The sequence below is a fragment of the Leopardus geoffroyi genome, chromosome D2 (genome assembly GCF_018350155.1).
Source record: "Leopardus geoffroyi isolate Oge1 chromosome D2, O.geoffroyi_Oge1_pat1.0, whole genome shotgun sequence".
NCBI classification, from domain to species: Eukaryota; Metazoa; Chordata; class Mammalia; order Carnivora; family Felidae; genus Leopardus; species Leopardus geoffroyi.
Genome location: NC_059334.1, coordinates 65,128,856 through 65,153,607, shown reverse-complemented (window position 1 = coordinate 65,153,607; position 24,752 = coordinate 65,128,856). Strand labels below are relative to the sequence as shown.

Genomic DNA, 24,752 nt, shown 5'->3' with positions numbered 1-24,752 from the left:
TCAGCCAGACTTGCAGGAAAAAAGTCACCAAATACTGTGCAGATTAGCAGAATGAAAGGTTAAAAATAAGTAGTTGAGCCAGATTTTGTAGTCCTTTCTAGATCTCTCTGCAATTACCTCCTAACATAGGTACCATTTACAGATGCCTTTCTGCTCTTACCTTAGGGTGAAGTGATCAGTTTGTTGAAAACCTATGTAGTTTTGCAACTTTTCACATGATTGTTATCTTGGCCAGCAAATGTTAGACTTGAGTTTTGTAAAGCGTGGTTGAATGAGTCACCCACCCCAGAACTGCATGATAATAATGCAGTGTTCATTCCAGACCTGCTGTATTGGAATTTCTAGAAACGTGCCCATAATCTGCCTTGAACAGATTAGTATAATCCGTATGCACATTGCAGTTTAAGGGACTCCGTTTTAGGATTTCATCTTTATACTTTGAACTACTTTAGTTTCTCCTAGAGCTTTTTTACATTTCAGACAAACATCAATGTAATGCATACACAGTATTCAATTCTACAGTCAGAGGTCTCCAGGACAAATGGTAGAGTCAGTCCCAAACGATCATTGTGTGTGTGATTGCACATGTACACACACACACACACACACACAGACGCGTTTGCACGATGTCCAGCTTCACAGACGTCAGCTGCTTCCTGCAGCACATTAGGACTAAACAAGAAAAGAGAAGGGAAACCCGATTCACACAAGTAATTTCCCATTTCCCTCAACCACCTTGCAGCAAAGATTCATATGGAGTGATGCAGCGCCACCTGCCGCCCTTCTTCGGCACCACAGTCACGTTTGTCATGGAGCTACCTCTGCCAGCTTGTTCAGCTCTGGATTGAGCGCAGCCAGCCAGCTGGGGGCCTCCAGGGACTGGAGTTTCGCTTCCACGGCTCCCCTAGCTCAGACTGCACCCTCTGTACATAGAAGAGATGCTTAAAAGCTAGGTTTGGGGCAGCAGAAACTAGGTATGTCAAATGCACAAAAAGTAAATGAATACAAGAGGACAAGGTGGGAATATGAAAGGTAAATTGCACACATTTGAATGGACCCATACACACATATGGGAACTTCGTGGCCTACAAGCCAACATGCTATGCGTCCTGAGTCCCAGGTCTCCTTGGCTTCCACTCTCTCCCTCCATTTCTCCCCTGCAGCCACTTGGGCTTTCTTGCTAGTCCCCAAACATGGTGAGCAAACTTCCTGCTCAAGATTTTGCACTTGCTCAACCCTCACCCCGATGCATCACAAATAGTGCACGCCTTCACTTCATTCAGGTCACTGCTCCAACGTCATTTCTTCTGAGACACAAAACTAACACTCTATCATGTACCCCTGCTTTGTGTGTTCAGTGCCTGCCTCCCTCAATAATACATAAGCCCCACCAAGTACCAGGTGTCCCCAGCACCTAGAATAATGTCTGACATATGGCAGCACTCTAAAACTATTGAATGAATTAGTGACCATTTTTCACTAAGAAGATTCAACTGTTGCCATTAAGAGAACACAGGCACCATCCTCACTTTGATATTCTGACTTTAAAAATATATTAACGGGGCACCTGGGTGGCTCAGTCGGTTGAGCAGCCGACTTCGGCTCAGGTCATGATCTCGCGGTCCGTGAGTTCAAGCCCCGCGTCGGGCTCTGTGCTGACAGCTCAGAGCCTGGAGCCTGTTTCAGATTCTGTGTCTCCCTCTCTCTCTGACCCTCCCCCGTTCATGCTCTGTCTCTCTCTGTCTCAAAAATAAATAAACATTAAAAAAATTAAAAAAACATAAAAATATATTAAGTACTCATATGTGAGAGAGACAAAGACAATGAACCCCGTTACAATGGAACTGGCATATCTAGCAAAGCTCATCTAGTCCTTGTCTTCTAGCTGAGTCATTTAACTCAGATCAGGGGAGTCAGGAAGAGCATTCCAGAAGAGTGGTTCCTGGAACTGAGACTTGAAGACTGGCAGGTGCCTTGAGAGGGGTGTCTAAGCCAAGGCCTCAACGCAGAACAGGGCCTAGCCTGCTGGAGCAAAACAACAAGAGCCGTGTAAGAAATGAGAACATGTATAAAGTGCATTTGCCAGTGCCTGGAATGTCTTTAAGTAATCAGTGGATGCTGACTCTTAATAGCTAATTTGTTAAAAAGGGAAAGGTCTTTTGAGCATTTGTCAGCTGGCTAGAGCACGAGCTCTAAAATCAAACTTCTTTGGTTCACACCCCAGAATGGATGTTTCCTGGCTGCGTGACCTTGGGAAAGTCACTTTCCTCTGCTGGTTCATCTCTAAGCAGACGTGATAGTATCGCCTACTCCATAAGGCTGTGGAGAGGAGCAAATGAGACTCAAAAGGGTCATTAGCAGAATACGTAGCACATAGTTATCACTCAGCGAATGCTGCCCTTTTATTATTGTATTGAACCGTTCTGACTTATGAACAACTACTTCTTATCATATGGCTTATAAACCAGGAAATCAATTTTGCCTGTATTCTGGTCACCAAGACTCTAATTCTATAAAGAGAGAGAAGCATAGACAAAAGCAGAAACAAGAAATTGCATTGTCTGTTTATTTACCCAGCAAAACACGCGATTATCTGCTACATCTCAGGAACTATGCTAGCCTTTATGTATAAAGGTAAATATGAAAGACTCTTACCTTCCAAAAGTTTGCAGCCTGTGTTCTCTGTCTCACAAATGTTAGATCAATAGTTCTTAACTATCGTCATCATTATAATTAGGGAGTGCGAAATTTAGTTTTGAACAAGTAAGTAAGCAAGATCAACTTGGCTTTCTAGAACAATCACTCTCACAGCAGTTTGTAGGGTGAGAGGTACGTAGTCATTGCCATACATTGTATGAACATATGAATTGTATACATGCAAGAATGAACTCATACAACCCACATATGCATCGTTCAGAGCCCACGGACTGACATGCTATATGTACAAATACCTCTTAGGTCTCAATGGCTTCCACTCTTTCCCTCCACCTCTCACTACAGCCACTTGAACTTTCTTGCTATTCCACAAACGTGGAGATCCAGTTCTTCCTCAGGCTCTTTACACTTGCTCTACCTTCACCCTGGAGCGTATGTTTTGTTCTGGGCCCCGTGGCACTTGGTGCAGCTTGTCTATTACTGAGGCAGGCAGGCAGTGAACACACAGAGCGGGAGGGTGGATTAGCATGGGAGCAGGTTGGAAGCCAGAAGATCTGTACGGAGCGTGACAGTCCAGGCGTATGAGCCAGGGAAGGATTGGGGATGGTGAGAGGAACTCTAACTGAAAGGTATTTATGAAACCGGATCCGTGGTTTCTCACATAGAATGAGTGGCAAGGAATAAGGAATCTACATTGATTTTACACTTCTGGGTTGGTGCCCTGGATACACATTGTTTTGTTTTTTTTTTCCATTAAGATATGGAGATTACAGAAGGGGTGGGGGGCGTGTAGGAAATGATGAATTTCTTAGGAACATTTGGCTCCTAATGGAGTCCAGAGTCAAGTCAGTGATTTTTGAGTTCTAAGCATGAACTTTATTAGTTGAAGGTCAGGATGTGGATGATATTGTCCATCTAGCGGGCCTCCGTAGTTAGAATCGTCCCCCCCCCTTTTTTTTTTCACTTGAGCACATCCTGAGAACCTGAGAACCACAGGGCTGTCTCTACCTGCTCAAGCACGCTTTGTCCTAGACAAGCTGACCTTAACACCAAACAGGTGGTGTTACATATGCTCGGGCAGCGACACACACACACACACACACACACACACACACACACACACATATGTGTCTACACATACACAGATCTTTAAAATCCAACAAAGAGTAAAGAATCATCACATCTAAAATGGTTTGGGGATTTGTGAAGTCACCACCACCACCAGCTCCCCCTGCCACCCACCTGGACTCCGTGAGGTTTCCTTCATCCTTGTTTACCGCCACAGATATGACCTCTTGGAAAGACTTTGCATCTTCCTGTGAAGTCTCGTATCATGGCTCTTCTTTTAAGGACTTCATACATTACTTGTAAATTTCTAAAGTTTTACACATACATAACTCAGGTTTTAGGCCTGGAAGAAAGACCAGTAAGTGGAAAATATTGAGATACAATGGGTCACGATATATATTTTTCTCCAAAGCAGGGGCAACCCCTGGCACTTTCCTCAGGGAATAGGACTGTCACGTTTTGGAGACTTCCAGAACTAATACGTATTCTCTTCAGAGCAGGGAAAGGTGAAGCAAAGAAAGTTCTTCCTTCTCCATGACTCATCTTTTCTCTTGTGCCTCAGGTCCCCTGGAGCATGTACACCTGTCTCTTCCCTTTGTCACCACGAAGAACAAAGAGGTCAACGCAACTGCAGTGCTGTGGCCCAGCCAAGTGGGCACCCTCACTTACGTATGGTGGTATGGAAACAACACAGAGGTGGGTCAGCCTTCCATGCAGCATCTAATGGCAGCTCAGCTCACACTGGCTGAAGGGAAAAGAGGAAATGAAATGGCTTCTGTAACTCAAGGGTCTAGGGTAGTCCTCGTTTCAGGAGGAGCAGGCTCTTAGTACACCAGTCATCTCAACAGTTTGTTGCCTTTGTCTCTCTGTCTGTCTCTCACCACACCACCCCTACCCCTTATCTTCCTCCACATTGGCCTTCTTCTCCAGTGAGATTTGCCTTTGCAAAGACCCTTTGCAGCAACCTGAGCTATTTAACTGTCACCACTTAGCAGGGAAAATGAACTGTCTTTCATAGAAGTTCTTACAGATGTCCCAGAATGGAGTATTATTGACCAAGCCTTCCCAGTGGTGGGAATGGAAAACGAGGTGTTGAAATCAGTCTCCTTGGAACCACATGGTCCAAGAGAGGGGAGAAAACGGTCCACAAAAAGAAAAAAAAAAGCCAATGGACAACAGAGAGTCCGAAGCAACAAATACTTACTACAACCCAGCCCCCAAATGGCCTTCTCACCCTGAATCAGACGTAGCCACAACTTTACCCTTTATGTTTTCCCTGTGAAAAACCATGGCCTGTGACCAGAAGTCAGCAGCACCTTTAAACTCCGACCATAAACCTCACTTACTGTAAGCCCTTCATTTTCCAGAAAAAAATGAGGAGGACACACAGGAGGTGGTTTCCCCACCTCATTCAGCGGCTTCACCGGAGGCCAGATCAAAGGCCTCCCCGTGCCCACGGGAATTGTTTTCCCCTCATACTAGGCTGCAAGCTCCGTTTTGAACTGACTCCATTCTCAGAGATGCAAATTGGCTTCCAGATGTCAGTGTAGGCAGCCGACCTCAGGCCTCCCCAGGGGGCGCAGGGATGAGTTGGTGGGACTCGAACCCTTCCTCTTCCTCCAGCAGAGTCGTCGTTTTCCTGCACTGGGCGGGGGGGGGGGGGGGGGGGGGGGGCTTTGCTCTTCAAATAGAGTGCAACTTATTCCAATACAAATCTGTTTCTACCCCAGAGCTTAATGTTGGCTCTCACTGGAGACCTAATTTTGCACAGGCCCAGGGAAGATACCTCTCCTGACCCCAGCCCTGCTATATGCCCGGCAGGGGAAGGAAACGCTCACCTCTATGGCTAATTTGACTCAGCTGCTGAAAAGAACCCTTTTTTTTTTTTTTAATTTTTTTTTTCAACGTTTATTCATTTTTGGGACAGAGAGAGACAGAGCATGAACGGGGGAGGGGCAGAGAGAGAGGGAGACACAGAATCGGAAACAGGCTCCAGGCTTGGAGCCATCAGCCCAGAGCCTGACGCGGGGCTCGAACTCACGGACCGCGAGATCGTGACCTGGCTGAAGTCGGACGCTTAACCGACTGCGCCACCCAGGTGCCCCTTTTTTTTTATTCTGAAACCTTGCATATAAATTTGACCCCAGTAGGGCCCACTACCCACAGTGGCATGGGAGAAATCTAAGTTATCTGCCTGAAAGCTAGTGCTAGAAGGTGAACATACTAAACAACTTTCTTCCGTGTCTCCTTTTTTTTTTTTTTTTTTTTTTTAAACCTTTCAGCAAAAAACAAATTCTCCACAGATTGTGTCGAGTAGACTTCTTATGCCGGGCTTTGGTCTTCCCTCTGCCATACAGGGAGGAACATGAATTTAGATTTTAAAATTAATTAAGAAAAGACAGGAAAGAAAAATGTTTGTGAGGAATGAGTTGAGGGAGGTCAGTAAGCTAATAATCTTTTCCTCCGGGACCCCAGCATCCGATTATATTACAGGCACTACTCCAAATCCTTTTTTTTTTTTCTCTCTCTTTTTTCTTTTTTTCAGTCCTCAAACCACTATCCAATTAGTACTTGTTTCCATAGCAGCTACTTCCAAAAACTGCTGATAGGGCTTCTCAGAGGAACCAAGCCACACAAGGCCACTCCAGTCTAAATAGTACAGTTTTGGTGTCCACGGTCACTGTGTTCCATTGTAATTTTCTATAAATGGTACACCCTGGAGATGAACAACCGAAAGCTTACAGATTTTCAATGACTACTTTTTAAATCTGGATTAATATGAACTGCCTGTTTTGGTCTGATTTGAGTATTTCTTTGTGTTAAGGGATCTGCCTGCTCTGAGCAGGTTGCAGATAGAGAGCTATATCCCACCAAACAGCAAGACCTACCAGTGTCCCCAGACTGCTGTGTAAAGATACCGGAAGAGAGGTGTCATATTCACAAGCAATGGGCAGAGTTACTTAGGGTCGTGGTTCTCGTAGCTCCTTTCTAGCCTGGACTTGAGATGATGGGGAGGCATACATGGAGCCGGTCACCCAGGGCCACGCCAGGAAGAGCCTATGCTGACTTAAGTGGCTTGTTGGTGGATCAGAGCTAGTGGCTGTCTCATCTGTAATTGAGCAAGTGTCCCCTGACTCTGGGCCTTCACCCATTTTAGCCTCTGATCACCTTGGAGGGAAGCATATCGTTCAAGTTTACTTCTGAAGGGATGAACACCATCACAGTCCAGGTCTCTGCTGGGAATGCCATCCTGCAAGACACAAAGAGCATCGCGGTGTATGGTGAGTGCCCTGTCTACACTAACCCGTCGCTGGGCCCAAGCTCAGATGAACTAGCCTGGTGCTTTCGTCCCACTGGCCACCCTGGCTCATGACCTCTAACCAGGGCAAAGAGCTTGGCGGTAGAGAAAGAGCTGAGTCAAGTCTGATCGCCTCCTTTTGGGAGAGGTGGTTCCCCGGCATAGTTGCTGTCATAAGACCCTGGGGCGCTTATTGGACTGTTTCCTGAAAGTGGCTCTGGGGCACAAAGGGCAACTCTACACCCATTCACCTGGGTGGGGTGGAATGAGTTTCATTATGTATAAAGCTGATCCATTCCATTTGGTATTCTGGTGGTGTTTGAATAACTAAAACCCCCATTATAAAAGAAAATAGATAATATTTAGGCTTTTGTTCAACTTTAAGGGGCGCCTGTCAGTTAAGCATCTGACAGCTGATTTCAGCTCAGGTCATGATCTCACAGTTCATGAGTTTGAGTCCCACATCAGGCTCTGCGCTGAATGTGGAGCCTGCTTGGGATCCTCTCTCTCCCTCTCTCTCTGCCCCTATCCTACTCATGCGCTCTCTCTCTCTCTCTCTCTCTCTCACACACACACACACACACACACGATAAATAAATTTCAAACAATTTAAAGTTTAACTTTAAGAGTCTTGATTATTAAGAAGAATCTACCAATATGTAAATATTCTGAAGATCTCTTCCAGAAATACATATCATTAAAAAAAAAATACTCTGATTAAATTAAAAGCAATATCATGCAGATGTCATGTATCATCATAGATTGGATATTGGTTGAACAAGCAATGATACAGAACAGTCTGCTAATCAGTTGGGGAAGTTGAATGTAGTCAGAGTATTGCACAGAATGAAAATATACTGAAATGGAAAGATAGGATCACTGACTTCAAATGGGGGATTAAAGACAGTTTATACATATCGATCTCATTTTGGTAATTTTTTTTTTCTGCACCAAAAGATAGATAGGTATGCACTGAGTGTTATAGGTGGATGATAAAAATGTGAAAATTATTGTTAATATGAAAGTGGTATTTATGCATCATGAAAAATTAAAATTTAAAAGTAGATAGGAAAGGTAAATGCTGTGCGGAGAGAGAGAGAGAGAGAGAGAGAGAGAGAGAGAACCAAAGACAGGGATGAAGGGAGGGGGGATGAGACCAGGAGTGAGACAGAAAGAGAGAGACAAAGAGAAACTAGCTAGTGGTCCAAATATTATCAATTGCCCCAGTCCCAGAAGTAATTGGCTCCGATGCAGTACTGCTTTCATTTCTCATCTTGCGAACTTGACCTTCAAATTCAAAAAGCAATTTATAAGCATTTTTGAACAAGTCTGAGGACATTATTCCTTGCATGGCTGGGTGTTAAGAGTCATAATGTGTCCTCCCTCCTCCCCTCCCCTCCCCCACCCCCACAGGCCCCTGAAAGTAGCTTGATTAAGCCCAAACAGTGAGAGCAAACCAGGGCTGTGGTTTTCCTAACAAGGTCCCATCAGTGAGGCAACCTCTTAGCCAGGTGGCCAAAATGGGGGAGTGCCTTTGCCTCTCTTTCCTCCTTCATCTCTTTTCTATGCTCAGTGAATGCACTGAATCCTCACGACAACCTAGCATATAGTAGGTGATGTTAATACTCTCATTACTTCAGCGGGACAGATAACTTGCCCCAGCTAGTATGTTGTGGATCTGGGCTTCTAACCCTGCCCATCTAGACCCAGGGCCCATGCTCTGAAATTACCCCCACTAAATAGCTTTCATGTCTTTTCCATCTGAGACTCCCTTTCCTCTCTTTCCTTCCTGGATGTCATAAGTGACACGAATGGGCACTGACCCATGACTCCCAACAGATGTTCTCTTGGTTAAGCCTATCAGCAACCTCATCAGAACCACAGAGAAAACATTAAACCTAGAAGGTCTTTGGCCTGACCTGGCTCATGCCATCATTTCACAGAGAGGAAATCGTAGCCCAGAAATGGGAAATTACTGGCTTTGAGTCATTCTGCTATTCAGTGACAGCTCCAGTAATAATAATAATGGTGATGGTAGTGGTAAAAATTAACATTGACAAAGCCCTTACCAACATCTGTTCAAAGCACCTGATACATATGATGTTTTATTGAATTCTCTGAGCAGACTTATGAACAATAGGCTATATTTACTCCTATTTTTCAAATGTAGAAATATGAGCTAAGTATAATAAACAGATTGAGCCTAGGAATCTGAATCCAGAGGGAATGTTTCTAACCACTTTCCACCCACTTGACTGGCTTACTTATCCTTCTCCCTAAAATGTCTTTAAAAGTGTCATCCAAGAGTGGATCGCTCTCCATCAAATGAGCTACCTTCACTAAAATTGTCTCTTTATCAAAAGCTTGAGCAAGGAAGTGGTCTTCCCTCCTCTAACCAAATTTCTAAGCAAACATCCTTCATTTATCTTAAGTTAGATGAAGCGTCAGAGTTTCAGGCATATTACTAGAAAATCTTGTTTTTAATTGTTTTATGTTTTATTTTATATTTGAGAGAGAGAGAGAGAGAGAGAGCATGAGCAGGGGAGGGGCAGAGAGATGAAAACAGAATCTTGAAGCAGGCACCAGGCTCTGAGCTGTCAGCACAGAGCCCAACGCAGGGATCAAACTCACAAGCAGTGAGATCATGACCTGAGCCGAAATCAGGTGCCTAACCAACTGATCCACCCAAGCGCCCCTGTATTACTAGAAAATCTTAATGAAGCATATGATCTATTAAAGATACATTATATCACGCAGAGTTAAACAGGCAAGATTGAACTCACCTAAAATAAAAGTCAGGAATATTTTTAAACCTGGGGATGAACTAGTGGAGGAATTCAGAGGTGAGGGATTATCACCGTCATTAGGCTGACTGTGTTTGCTAAATGGTGCTGATGAAAGGTAGGCTCCTTCTGTGTCATGGACAGAGGTCCATTGTGCCTGCCTGCCTTCCTTCCTTCCTTCCTTCCTTCCTTCCTTCCTTCCTTCCTTTCTTCCTTTCTCCCTTTCCTGGTACACATGGCAAGAGTATGTCAATCTTATTTTTGTATTGAGATACAATTGACCTATAACATTTTATCAGTCTCAGGTATACAACATAATGATTATTTGTATATATTGTGAATTAATCCCCACAAGTCTAGTGAACCTCTAGCAGTGTATGTAGTTACAATTCCTTTTTTCCCTCATGATGACAACTTTTAACTTTAACTGTTTTAGCAATTTTCAACATTCAATGCAGCATTAATAATTATAATTACCATGCCCTATATTATATCCCCGTGACTTATTTATTTTATGCTTAGAAGCTGTACCTCTTTTTTTTTTAATTTTTTTTTTCAACGTTTATTTATTTTTGGGGGGGACAGAGAGAGAGAGAGAGAGCATGAACAGGGGAGGGGCAGAGAGAGAGGGAGACACAGAATCGGAAACAGGCTCCAGGCTCTGAGCCATCAGCCCAGAGCCCGACGCGGGGCTCGAACTCATGGACCGCGAGATCGTGACCTGGCTGAAGTCGGACGCTTAACCAACTGCGCCACCCAGGCGCCCCGAAGCTGTACCTCTTTACCCTCACCCATTTTGCCCACCTTCCCACTCCTGCCTCTGGCAACTACAAATCTGTCCTCTGTATCTGAGGTTTTGTTTTGTTTTTGTTTTTTCTACATTCCACATATACGTTCCACACTTTCTGTATCCGTTCATCTTCCTATGGAGAGTAGGTTATCTCCATATCTTGGCTATTGTAAATAATGCTGTGGTGAATATGGGGGTGCAGATATCATTTCCAGTTAGTGTTTTTGTTTCCTTCAGGTAAATACACAGAAGTAGAATTCCTAAATCATCTGGTCATTCTATTTTTAATTTTTTGAGGAACCCCATACTATTTTTCTATCTTTCTTGATGGTTGCATTTCAAAGATATGGTTCCCAGGTCCTTAAGAAAGACATTCCTGGGTTGGAGAAGATGTGCATCTCAAAAGAGCAGAAGAGGAATCTACAACTGCAAGTTTTCGAAAGTAGTAAATGCTCTAGGAAAAGGGAGGTCAGTGGCTGTGGTCAGGAAGAAATTTGCCTAAATTTAGTCAAGCTGAGGGGAACATTAGGGCCATCATGGTCAGACTGAAGGAAGCATTATATTTGGGAAATGGACCAGGAAAAGATTGTCCACCCAAAGCCACAAAATAGACTGTAGGAAAGAAAATCTAATTTGCATTGTTTTCCTTAATTTGCTTCAGGGCACAGGTTTGCTTTAAAAAAAAAATGTAAATATGCTGCAAACACATGTGCACACACACATACACACACACACACACACACACACACCACAGGTGGCCTGTGAACAACACGGGTTTGCACAGATCCACTTATATACAGATTTTTCTGATAAATACAGTACAGGACTATAATGTATTTTCTCTTCCTTATGATTTTCTTAATAACATTTTCTTTTCTCCAGCTTACTTTATTGTAAGAATACTGTATATGAAACATAACATACAAAATATGTGGTCATCAACTATTTCTGTTATCAGTAAGTCTCCTGGTCAACAATACACTATTAATAGTTAAGCTTTGGGACGCCAGGGTGGCTCAGTCCATTAAGCATCCGACTTCATCTCAGGTCATGATCTTGTGGTTCGTGAGTTCGAGCCCTGCGTCAGGCTCTGTGCTGATGGCTCAGAGCCTGGAGCCTGCTTCAGATTCTGTGTCTCCCTTAATTTCTGCCCCTTCCCTGCTCATAGTCTGTCTCTCTCTCTCAAAAGCAAAGCAAAACAAAGCAGAACATTTTTTTTTTTAAATGAATAGTTAAGCTTCTGGGGAGTCAAAACTTAAATGTCGATTTTTGTGTACCAGGGTGAGGGAGGGCATCCTAACCCATACGTTGTTCAAGGCTTAACTGTATCTATGTATGTATGTATGTATGTATGTATGTATTTCGGCTACTTATGCTTTCCACTGCTCCCACATGCACCCCCTGCTTGTTGAGTAAACTAAAGTGTGCAACTCCTGTCCCATGCTCGTGGGCCCGCTAAATTATTACAGAGAGAGCTGTATCATTTTTCTGTTTGTGTCTTTTTATTAAGATAAACACCTTCTCTTATAGATTTGGTTTCTATGGTTTGGTAAGAGGTTCAGAGAAAATGAAAAAAAATCAACTTACATCTTTTTTTTTTAATTTTTTTTTAACGTTTATTTATTTTTGAGACAGAGAGAGACAGAGCATGAACAGGGGAGGGTCAGAGAGAGAGACACAGAATCTGAAACAGGCTATAGGCTCTGAGCTGTCAGCACAGAGCCTGACGTGGGGCTCGGACTCACGGACCGCGAGATCATGACCTGAGCCAAAGCCAGATGCTGAACCGACTGAGCCACCCAGGTGCCCCTACCTTACATCTTTAAAGTGAAAAGTTAGGGTTCAGTGAGTGATTCCTTGGGGCTTCCATTTTCCATGCTGCTAATTAAGATGCATTTCGTTATTCTCCATCAGAACTGAAGTGGTGATACTCATATAGGTGACCAGTGTCTCATAAAATGGACAAGCTTTGAAAAATAGGACTTTGGAACAGGCTAACCACCAAAATACACACCTTATAATTTAAGAATCTTCAAAGCCTGTGTCTAATAAGTCTTTAGCATTGTTAGGAAATGCAGAAGTGGGCTCTTATGTTTTCCGAATGTGTAATTGGCATTGCTGATGTCACTGAGCCACTACTGAAACATGAGGACATGCTTAAAACAAGAAAGAAATGGAGCACATGCACAGATTACAGAGAACCTCTAGAGAAGTTTACGCATTCATTCATTCAATAAAAAATTATTAATTAAATGACTAGAAAAACCTACCATGTGCAGGGCGCCATCCCACAGGGCCAGGAACACAGAGTTTCCGTCCTCATTGACCTAGTATTTCAGTATGGGAGACAGACAGTAAAAACAAAATACTTTAAGTGGCCAGAAGTCTGAAGATCACAAATAGGGTCATATGATGAAAGGTGTCTGAGGCTGCGGAAGGGAGGATAACTCAGGTTGTGAGTGAGTGGCAAAGGCTTCTCCCCGGAGAGACTGCATGATGAGAAGGAGCCACCTGTGCTGTCTCTGGGGAAGTGGAAGAGTGCTAATATGGGAAGGAGTATGACAGCATGCAGGAGCAGGGGGAAGACAGGGTCCTGGATCACAGGGAAGCCTGTGGATGTGAGGCAGGAGAGAAAGCCTGTACCGGGTTATGTGGGGCTATGAAGGACATGGTTAAGAAGCTGAATTTTTAGGGGCACCTGGGTGGCTCAGTCGGTTACACACCACCTTTGGCTCTGGTCATGATCTCACGGTTTGTGGGTTCGAGACTCGCATGGGGCTCTGTGCTGACAGCTCAGAGCCTAGAGTCTGCTTTGGATTCTGTGTCTCCCTCTCTGTGTCTGCCCCTCCCCTGCTCGTGTTCTGTTTCTGTCTCTCAAAAATAAATAAACATTAAAAAAAATTTTTTTTTAAAGCTGAATTTTTATTCTAATCACCATGTGGGGCCACTAGCAGGTTTTAGGGCAGCGACATGACCTGACTTGTACTCAGCTAAGTTATCCAGGGCTGGGCTCTGAAACCCGTGACTGTGCTTGGGCCAAGGCCACGCCTCCCATGTGCCAATCCCAGCTAATGACAGAGTGTGACAGGGATATTAAAACAGACCTATTCCCAGGGTGCAGGGTACTCCTTCATCACTGATGTGCCTTCGGAGACTCCCTGACAGTCCTGCTGAACCTTCTTCAACTGCAGAGTGGTCAGCAAGCCTTGCTCCCTCTCTTCCATAAATGTCACATATGCATCTGTCTTGATGCTGTGGTTCTCCGAGTTCCTCTGGCTTCCCGTATTCTCCCCATCAGACCCTTGCTTTTGTCATCCCATCCTATCTTGAGGATCACGATGAACTCAGGAGCTACAGAGAGAGTGAACAAATTATTTGGGTTAAGGAGCTTAAAATTCCATCAAATGACAGATCCATACAAACAAAACATAGCAACAGAATGACAATAATAATAATTATAATCATGTAATCAAATAATAATAATAATAATACAATCATATAATGATAATGGGGATAGGTGCTCCTCACAGTAGTGCCCTTAAAAAAGACAAACATGGTGGGGAAAGGATTCAATCGGTAAGTGCTCGAACTAGAGCTTGAATACTGTGTGTGTGGACAATAGAAAGGATGGGGTGCTCCTTGGAAGGGACAGACAGTAAGTGCAGAAGCTCAGGGTCAGAAACCTGCCATGCATTCAGGGCATGCCGGGCCTTTCGTGTCTGGGAATACACAGTCCAGAACTAGGAACCGTCGGCAAAGGCTGCAGAGCAAGGCATGGGCCAGACCTAGGGCTTTGGTTTAGAAAACGAAGGCTGGGAGAGGTAGCAGGCTTAGAATGGGAATAGCAGATTTTCCTTCCAGAAGGCTCTCTGGCAAGTGTGGAGGAAAAAGACACATTACAAAGGCTTTGCATAAAACATAAAGTACAGCACACTTTTGAGAAAACTCATGGACTTACGGTGATCACCCTACTGTTGTATCCCCAGAGGAATTCCGGTCCCTTCGCCTGTCCTTCTCTCCGAACCTGGACGACTACAACCCCGATATCCCTGAGTGGAGGAGGGACATCAGCCGAGTCATCAAAAAGTCCCTGGTGGAAGTGAGTGCAGACAGTTCCTTCTCTTGTCCCGACACGTTTTTCTCTCTGTCTTCCAAGAGCTGCATGGTGAGGGCCTCTTGTGCAGAGAGCTGACAGGGCACGAGCTAGAGCCCGTGGGAGGTCTGGCTAAACACCTGCTTTCTGCGTAGTGGATCCCCATGCAGGCAGACACAGCACAGTCGCTTGGGTTAGGGGGATGAGACTGGGAACAAACATATGGTCCTTCCGCCTTGTGAAACTTTTCTTCTGCTTAGAGAAGAGAAACATGGAAATTTATGACCATCATATTCATACGGCAGGGTTCATGATCAGGTCATTAGTAAGTGTAAGATCAGCCACCTGCTCAACACTGAAGGGACACAACATGAATACGATTAGTGAGAGCAACCCTGGACTCCAGCCCCGCAGGCAGTGAGCCCTCGGCACGTGATGGTCAGCCGTCTCTCTGTGTCTCAGTTCTTTTAAAGGCATTTCTCTCCTGCAACCACCCCAATGGGAGGGTATTATTGTCCTCATTTTGCCTTCAAAACAGCTGAGTTTCAGAGACTTTAAATAACTTGTTTAGGTCTCACAGCTAATAAGTGATGAAGCTCCTGCATTGAAGTGAAGGGTCTGAGTCCAATGTCTGGGTTTGTACACATGAAACACAACCCCCTAAGTTTTCTGGGAGAATACCAAGATGGTGTGGTTTATCCCTGTCTGAGTATCACTGATAATTTGGGAAAACAGTCTCTTTAGGCACATCTTGCCCTGCATATGCCACTTTCATGAGTAAGCAGAGGAATGGGGATACCATCTCATGGAGCTGCTTGGATTTATTGCACAAACCCAGAAAATCAGAGATGAGCTGTCTTTCCCCAGGGTATCTTCTTAGTCTGAAAAGGAAAATCAGTTGAGGGTGTTTTATCCATTGTTTCCTGGACCCAGGAACATCATGCCTTGTGACATAAAGAAGCTGATGGGCTAAAGGCATTCAGATAACCCCTGCTCAGAAAACAGATCTCATGCCCAGCCTTTTGACAAAGGGCTGGCCTTGTCCTCATTCATGCCATTGTCTGTGTTGATATTTATGTAGAACTTAACAGTATTCCAAAAACTCTTCTCAGTGCTTTTCCTTTGTTAGCACATTTAATCACAAAAGAACTAGCTTCTGATGTAGGTTCTCTGATAATTCCCATTTTACAGCTGAGAAAACTGAAATAGAGACCTTAGGTATCCTGCCCAAGGCCAAACTGTTAAAAATCAGACTCGAATCAGACCACCCTTGTGGGATCCCAACCACTCCATTCGATGGCCATCCTTTGCTTTATTACATGGAGAAACAGGAATACATGGAACAGTGGGGTGGAGAAGGACTACCTTCATGTGCCTCTGTGTAAATGCCACCTCACCTTTGTCTTCATGATTCAGCGTCTGAGACCTTGGTGGTGGCTAAATATCATGGCCACCAGGGGGCGCAGCGACTAGACTACAGGCCCCCTGGAATGGATCCTTCTGCCCTTGGAGCTGTTTGTCCCTGGGGTGACAACTGGTTTCTCTCCTCCGCTGTCCTAGAGAGATGACTCACACCCCTCAATGAGTCTGCAGATACCTTCCTTCCATCTGTAGCATTCGGGGGATCCATATCCCTATAGGCGTCCCAGGTAGCTGCCCGACTCCCCCAGGTGATTTATCAACTAGGCATTAGCTCGGCAGTGACCAGTCTTCCAGGCTGCTTTGTCTTCACATTTATAGTCTAGGGATCACATCCCCTGGGCGTCTACCTTTCCACCAGCTGTCCAGAAGGCTAGAAACTCCTGCTCATCAATATTTCCAGGCTGCCGCATAGCATAATCAGCTAAATACAGAATAAACATGTTGACTCAACATCTCTCAGGACAGGGTGTTGTAGGGTGGAGGGGCCAATCCCTTCCAATTTCAAAGACTCCTTGGCTACCCAATCTCAGGAGGCAGCTGACCCAGCCCCTGGTTCCTAGCATCCCACCCTGTCTTTGAGATGGGTAGTTACACTTGGCTAATTCCTTAAGCCCTAAGGTACCGTACTATCAATTGGACTCTAATAAACCCTGTAAGAGATACAACTTGGGTCAACTTTTTTTGGCATTTTTCTTCCAATTTACTATGTAACTGAATATTATCTAAAAACCGGTTCCCTTTATCTCATCAAATGGGATTTTTCTCTTGACACTTCACAGTGAAATCTTTAACAAAAGTCATTCAATCAACATTTTTGCATATAATGAGGATGATTCAGATATAATGTCTGAGTTTCAAATCGAGGAAGGCCCTAAAAGAGGACGTTAGCTGGGATAGGGGCTCCTGCATGTAAGCGTCAGGTGAAGGGAGGCAGTACAGCCGTGCTTGAGAACACGGGCTTCGTGGTCAGACCAGAGTTCCAAACTCAGCATCACCACACACTGCCTGGGTGGCCTTGGGCCACTGTTTAACCTTCTTCTACCTGCCACGTATCCTGTGGCAGAAATAGAGATGCAGCACCCACATCCCTTGGGGACAGATCGCTAACTTCGCCCCTGGGAGTGTCATTGGCACAGTCTTCAGAGGCCTTGCACCATTTCAGGTCCTTTCCAGAAAGCTCACGTCCTTCTTGCCTGCCTGCACCCCCCACCCTCTCAGAGAACTCCGTGCTTTTCCATGCTTCTCACCACCTTTTCCTGTGGGACTTACAGGAGCTTCTGTCTCTCCCTCAGGCCACAGGGGTCCCAGGCGAGCACATCTTGGTGGCAGTGCTCCCTGGCTTGCCCACCGCAGCTGAGCTCTTTGTCTTGCCCTATCAGGATCCGACTGGAGAAAACAAAAGGTCAGCGGAAGACCTGGAGCAGGTGAGTCCCCCAGGTGACATTCAGGTTCCGCAGCAGTCTGAGCCACACCCCTGCTGGTACCGATCACCAGCACAGCAGCTCTCAGGGCGCTGGACCTGAGAGGGAGCACACTGGCTGCTTGTGGCGTCTTCAGCATTGTGGTCCTCTGTGTCTCATCCGTGATCTGGTGATCCTAACTACAGCATCACCACAAAACTCACGCGGGAGTGGTGACTGTAGGCAGTGGCTAAACCATTCGGGATATATCTCCACACTAGAGAACACGGTATTTACAATGAATTAGATAAATCTGTGTGACGAATTGTCCAAGATACTAAGTGGGGGAAAAAGCAAGTGGCCGAATAATGCATGGAGGTTGAACCCATTTACTCCTTTTGTTTCTTACTTTTATCACGAGCGCGTCGCGAGAATCAAATGGCGTGACACATGTGATGTCTTTTTTATTTTTTATTTTTTTAATTTTTTTAAATGTTTATTTATTTATGTTTTTGAGAGAGAGAGAGAGAGACAGAGAGAGACAGAGTGTGAGTGGGGGAGGGTCAGAGAGAGAGAGAGACACAGAATCTGAAGCAGGCGCCAGGCTCTGAGCTGGCAGCACAGAGCCCGACACGGGGCTCGAACCCACGGACCGAGAGATCATGACCTGAGCCGAAGTCGGAGGCTGAACCGACTGAGCCACCCAGGTGCCCCCATGATGTCTTTTTTAAAAGGTATGACTTGTATACAAATCATCAATCCTCTTTATCCCCACTATGTGAAGTTAACCTGATTTGTGTTTGTAATAAATGAAGTAATATTAGCTGTAGATAATCTCTAGTGGTTCGTGGGGTCCATTTTTTTCCTCATGTCCACCATCTCCTGATCTCCTGCAGTATTAGACTGGGGTGTGTGTGTGTGTGTGTGTGTGTGTGTTTCTCTTTCCTGCCCCCTTTGATCTTTGGCCTCTCCCTCTCTTCCTCTTAACTTCAAAAGATTCTTTAATCTGTGTTGTGAGGATTATTATTATTATTATGCTGTTGTTCTCCTTTCTCTACTTCCTCCTCTTCTTCCTATTCTCCCTCTCCTTCCCCTTCCCCCTGCTCCCCTTCTTCATCATCTGTTGAGATAAAATGATCAGTCTGGAGCTGGTTACCTCATTAGAGACTGCACGATTCTGGTTTCTCAGTTCTTTCTGGCAGAAAGATTAAAAATAGGATTCTTCCCAGGCTCTGAATAAATACTGGCTTTGTCCCCTCGAGCACGTGGAGTTTTTCAGTTTGCTTAGAATGAGCCCATAATCGAAAGGAAACAAAAATAATACAAAAACAGGGGTGGGGACAAAACAGAAGAGACTCTTAAATATGGAGAACAAACAGAGGATTACTGGAGGGGGTGTGGGAGCGGGGATGGGCTAAACGGGTAAGGGGCTCAAGGAATCTACTCCTGAAATCATTGTTGCACTATATGCTAACTAATTTGGATGTAAATTTAAAAAATAATAATAATAAATTAAATAAATAATAAAAAGAATGAGCCCATAATCTAGTCCCATGATCTGTAGTCTGCCAGGCTGACTAGAGAATCTCCTATAACAGCTGTATAACAACAACCCCACATTACAGCCAGGCCCACCTCCCAGCACACACCCTCCTTTTGACCCTGCTTTCTCACTTGGCAGAAGGCTCACCTCTGTAATTTCCTCCTTGTACAAGTAAGGAAGAACAAAGCTGTCCTGTCGAAGTCCATTTCCTAGAGAACTGCAATTGAAGAGCAGGTGGGGCGGGGTAGGGGGGTAGGGGGGGTCCATCAGATTTGCTTCTGACCCCGCTCAGCCCTAGCACTCAGTTTCCCATTATTTTCCACAAGTTATCATCTGCACTTGTGACTTGGTGGGAGCAAGAAACGGATTGCCTCTTCTGCCAGCACTGCTGAGAAGCTGGGCGGGAGGTACATCAGTGTCCACAGCCTTTAGGTAGAAACACGTGCATTTGTTCCTCCTCTGGAAATCTTACCAGTTCTCCATGAAATCCAGCTTCTCATGTTTTCAGGTATGGAAGAGAGTCCAGATTTAGAGCCAGCTAATTTCCTGTCACATCATCTGTGCATCTCTCTTTCTCACACTTTTCATTTTTTTTTCCTAAAAGGATCCCATTTTCTCGATGAGAAATGTGGACAGAAGAGGGGTACGTTCTATGAAGCTTCTTTTGCTTGTTTATGAATGTATCTTGTTTTGACTCTTTTCTCTGGAGTTCTTGTTTTGTTTTATTCTCTCCCTCGTCTGAGAGAGACATTCTGAGAGATGAGTGGTTGTCCCTGAGGCAGCCTGGTGTCACTGATGAACCATCGAATCAGAGGTCTCAAGGCAGCTGGCTTGTTTGAAAGCTGTGTGACTTAGCATTTGGCACACATTCTGGGGAAATTAGCCATTTTATTAGAACACATGGGAGTGGAAACATGTAAACCATGTTTCTAGTTTCAGCTCTGATACCCATTATTTTCATTATTTATAGATGAAGTAATTTAGGATAAGGAAAGTTAAGTAAGTTCCCCAAAGTCCCACAATCTGTAATACCCATTTTGTAGGGTATTTGAGAGAACATTAAAGAAATGATACGCAGGGCGCCTGGGTGGCACAGTGAGTTGGGCGTCAGACTCTCGGTCTTGGCTCAGGTCACAATCTCACGGTTGGTCAGTGGGTTCGAGCCCCACGTCTGGGCTCTGAGCTGGCTGGCAGCACAGAGTCTGCCTGGGATTCTCTCTCTCTCTCCTTCTCTCTTTGCCCCTCCCCTGCTTGTGCTCTCTCTTTCTCTCTCAAAAGTAAATAAACTTAAAAAAAAAAAAAAGAAGTGATATGCAAAGTACTTGGCTTTATAATAAATGCTCATTAAGTGGCAGGTAAATGATGGATACATGTGTGGTCATCTTATGATAACAAGAGAATATATGGAAATGCAAAAGGAAAGTTTTGTTTTTTGTTTTTTGTTTTTTCTTTCTTTTTTTTTTTTGAAAGAGGGACAGAAGCAGTGTGAGTGGGGGAGGGGCAGAGAAAGAAGGAGAGACAGAATCCCAAGCAGACTCCACACTGCCAGTGCCGAGCCCGACGTGGGGCTTGAACTCACAAAATCCCGACATCATGACCTGAGCCAAAACCAAGAGTCAGGCACTTAACCGACTTAGCCACCCAGATGCCCCCAAAAGGAAAGTTTAAGCTTGTGAAAGAGACTATTGGGCTTGGTCAAGGGTATGTATTGAAGAAAGATGCTGGTGGGAGTGAGAAAAAGAGAAATGAATGAAATCACACAAAATCAAGAAGAGAAGGAGGACAGGCAGAGATAGAAAGCGTGCACATGAGTAACTATGCAGGAGTAAGGAAGACCCATCAGAGTTTTCAAGTGGATTTGTATCAAGAACGGAATCAGACTAGCAGGCTAGCAATTGTCAGTCTGTTTAAGGAAACTACAAGTGTATCCAGCTTATCTAGGACTCAAAGCAAGCAAATATCAAACCCAGCACATGGGAAATCAGTGTCCTTATATTAGGGAATGTCCTCATCCTGATTTAAAAAGTCCAGTAACAAAATCAACACTTAAAACTGAGCCTTGGGTCAAGATGCTGTGACATGGGCTGCCCTTAGAAACCTGTAGTTTTCAACCCTAAGAGGCTGCTTGGACGCTTCTCTCTGACCCAGTCCCTTTAAAATGAAGGAATTTGAGGTCCCAACACAGAGAAGTCAGTGACTTGCCTGAGGTGACACAGCTTCTGTTTCTACAAGGAACTCAAGCCCGCTGTCCCCCACATGGCCCTCCTGCAGACGTGGATCAGATACCACTCTGCTCCATGGGCCTGAAAATACCAAGGCTGCTGCACCAAATGAATGAGAAGTGCTCTGTTTTGTTTTGAGTTTGGGGATCTTTCTTCTTTTTATTTCTGATTGCGACTGACTGATAACCAGTTTAAACCAGTTTAAGGAAAAACAGTGACATTATGAGCTTATTTAACTGGAAGGTCCAAGGATACAGTGCCCACATGGATGAATTCAGAGCCACTCAAAAATGTCACCAAACACACTCCTCCTTCCCTCTTTTCCCCATCTCTTTGCTACCATATGAGAACGAAGCCAATGCGCAGGCCTGAGAACCCGCCTGAGAACGAAGCCAATGGGCAGGAAGGCAAGGGTGGCCACAGGAATCTCCAGCCTCTATTCAGCTGGCCAGTCAGCCCCATTCAGGAAGCACTGCCTCTCACCCAGTAGCGCCAGAGGAGTCTGCACTGGCTTAGCCTGGGTGAAGCAGGCATCTCTTACAAGTCCCTATAGTCGGACAGACAGAGTGCTGCCTCCGACAACTCAGAGGTTTGATATGTTGCTTGGATCAGGGTTTCAGAAAGCCTCTCCAGAATCAACTGGACAGAGATGGAGAAGGACACGGTTCCTCAAAGAAAACTAGGAAGAGAGAAGTAACACCAGGCAGACACATGCAAGTGACTCCCTTTGTAATAAATTCCACAGAAATTTAAAAGAATGCAAAGCAGATCCAAATAACAAGAAGGAACGCCCGCCCCTCCCCACTGCGCCCTGAAGTCTGCACTCAAATACCAGATGGAACTTGGGAAGGGCTGACCTTACCCCTCTCTTAATGCTCCAGCTGCTTTCTTGTAAATATACAGCACAGATCTCCCAGCAGGGGAAGAAGTGGGACCCTGGCCAGATGGACCCAGAAGATTGTAAAGGTGAGGCCCCAGCAAAGGGCTCTTGGCTCTCCTCCCTTAGCTTCCCCGGGGGAACAGAGATGCTGGCTCAGATCAAGCTATCTTGTCTGTGAAATAAATTGAAAATTCCTCACAGTGAGAAGTACTTGACCTTGTTATCAGGATAACGTGGGCAGGGTTAATCAAGTGACCTCTGTCTGGGAGGGTTCTACCAGTCTTTATTTCAGATCTCTGGGGAGTAAGAAAAGGCCCACTTGCCCTTAGCTGGCCTCATCAGGGATAACACATCCTGCTTCCTCAGCTTCTCAGGTATGGAGCAACCTTCCCCCGGCCCCCCACCCTGTACTCCCTTGCTTCTGAGTCCTTGGAAGCGAACTGATTTGTATCTGGCTCTCCTAGAAAGAGGAAAGACCATCATGTTCTGCCAAGGTTGTTTGTGATGCTGTGCTGGGGAGATAGGGAGCCTACATGTTGTCTTGCAGAATCTTAAAGGGCATGAAAACATTTAGAAGAAATAAAACGATTATGGAAAAAAATGTCAACCATCAACAATGAATTTTCTCCTTAACTGTCTCTCTTACCATATACCTTTGACAGATGCAGAATCCACCATCTAGGGGTACCTGTGGCTCAGTTGGTTAAGCGTCTGACTTCAGCTCAGGTCATGATCTCATAGTTGGTGGGTTTGGGCCCTGCATCAGGCTCTCGGCTGACAGCTGGGAGCCTGGGGCCTGCTTCAGATTCCTTGTCTCCCTCTCTCTCTCTGCCCCTCCCCCATTTGCACTCCATCTCTCTCTGTCTCTCAAAAATGAATAAGTTGTTAAAAAAAATTCAAAATCCAGAGAAAGGAAAGGTGTCTCTGGAAATGGAACAGTCTACTAGCAGCATTTTAAGGAATTAAAGATTCGTTATGAAATATAATTGATAATCTCAGACTATTACCTGCATAATCTGCCCTGTCCAGATTTTTTTAACATGGGGAGTCGAATTATAGAGATACTCTGGAGTTTACGAAGAAGAGCATTAAGGCAGGAAACTCTAATTGAAAGTTGATTAGGTAAGAGTTGGACCAGAAGGAATATGGCAAAGGGAGACAGAAACTTAGAGCTGGTGATGGGGAATACAAGGGAAGGAAATATGTATAACCAATGTTTCTTCATTATATCACGCAGGAAACTTCTCAGGCACTTTAATCAAGCTGTTTCTTTTGGGCTAAGAAGGAAGGGAATGGAGTATGCTGGTGTTAGAATTAGTGTTTGGTTCCATTGCCCTCTCCATGATATAATCCAAAAATTATGCTGGGTGAAGCGGGAAAGGTCTCCCTCTTTGTTGAGGGATCCCTCAAAGAGATCCTTCTTTGTTGACTCCAAAAAGATGATTTTTCAACTGCTATTTGAAAGGACCTTAATAATGTAACAGGATCAGGAGTGATCTACTTGGGTCAGCTCCAAGGTCAATACAGGCAAGTATCACTGAACATGGCACCAGAATGCTGTCTACATTCAGTAGGCTTTGTATTCCTCCTGCCAACTTCAGAGATAAACATTAATATTTTGGCCCAGTGTAGCTTTATCATTGATACATCTGCCAACGACCATTTTGCGTCTGTAGTTTGACCTTGTACCATTTCTTTGGCTTATAAGTTTCATAGATTTACCAACTTCTCTGTCCTTAAATTTCTCTTTTTTCGTGTGTCAGTGTTTGACACTTCCATTACAACCTGAGAGTGTGTTTTCCCCTATTGGTTTCATTTAAAATTGTTTGTATGTTAACTGTGTTCTTTGTGTGGTAACCATCACTTCTGTAGACTGAATATGTCCAGCTCAGGGCACTTGGGTGGCTCAGTCGGTTAAAGTATCTGATTCTTGATTTCAGCTCAGGTCATGATCTCATGGTTTGTGGGATCAAGCCTGGCGTCATGCTCTGTGTCGACAGCGCGGAGCCTGCTTACAGGTCACTCTTTCCCTCTCTCTCTCTACCCCGCCCTCACTCTCTCCAAAATAAATAAATCAGCATTAAAAAACATATTTCTAGTTCCCTGCCTTCTGGATACATGATAGGGTTGTACCTTGGAGTCTCTTCTGTGGGCAGAACCGTGTGACTCATTCTGGCCAATGCGCTGGGAGCAGAAATGATTTGTGTCACATCCAAGCTGAAGTATTCAAATGCCAGTTGTAGACCCTTGAGGGCTCTTTTCCCTCCTGTAGTGCTGTGGATAGAAGCATCCACCAGGCTGTGTCCCTATGTGACCATAATGAGCACCACTGCCTACCTGCAAGGGGTAGGAAATGTAAGCCAGAAATATGCCTTCATTGTTTGAAGCCTTTGAGATTCGAACACTGTTCCCTCTGCCTAACCTAGCCTATTCTGATTGCTATACTTAATGTTATATGTTGTGAAGAAGATAAGGAAGAGAATTGGCATTCTCTCTGTAGCAGGTCCCTCCCACTATGCTCTTCTGATGGCAGCTTTCCCAGCATTTTTATCTCGTCCCCACTGTGTTTTTAGCTGGTACTTCAAGTGAAACTTGAAT

General features: G+C 44.7%; 1 protein-coding gene across 6 annotated transcripts in view; it reads left to right on the top strand.

Moving 5' to 3' along the window:
• SORCS1 (sortilin related VPS10 domain containing receptor 1) overlaps window positions 1-24,752 on the top strand; it is a 547,844-nt gene that overhangs the window by 458,120 nt on the left and 64,972 nt on the right. For all 6 annotated transcript variants that reach the window (XM_045438838.1, XM_045438836.1, XM_045438837.1 and 3 more), the window contains exons 20-23: window positions 4,286-4,419; window positions 6,881-7,004; window positions 14,581-14,693; window positions 17,402-17,533. In XM_045438838.1, the coding sequence (XP_045294794.1) occupies window positions 4,286-4,419; window positions 6,881-7,004; window positions 14,581-14,693; window positions 17,402-17,533 (503 nt within the window). The remainder of the gene's footprint in view (window positions 1-4,285; window positions 4,420-6,880; window positions 7,005-14,580; window positions 14,694-17,401; window positions 17,534-24,752) is intronic.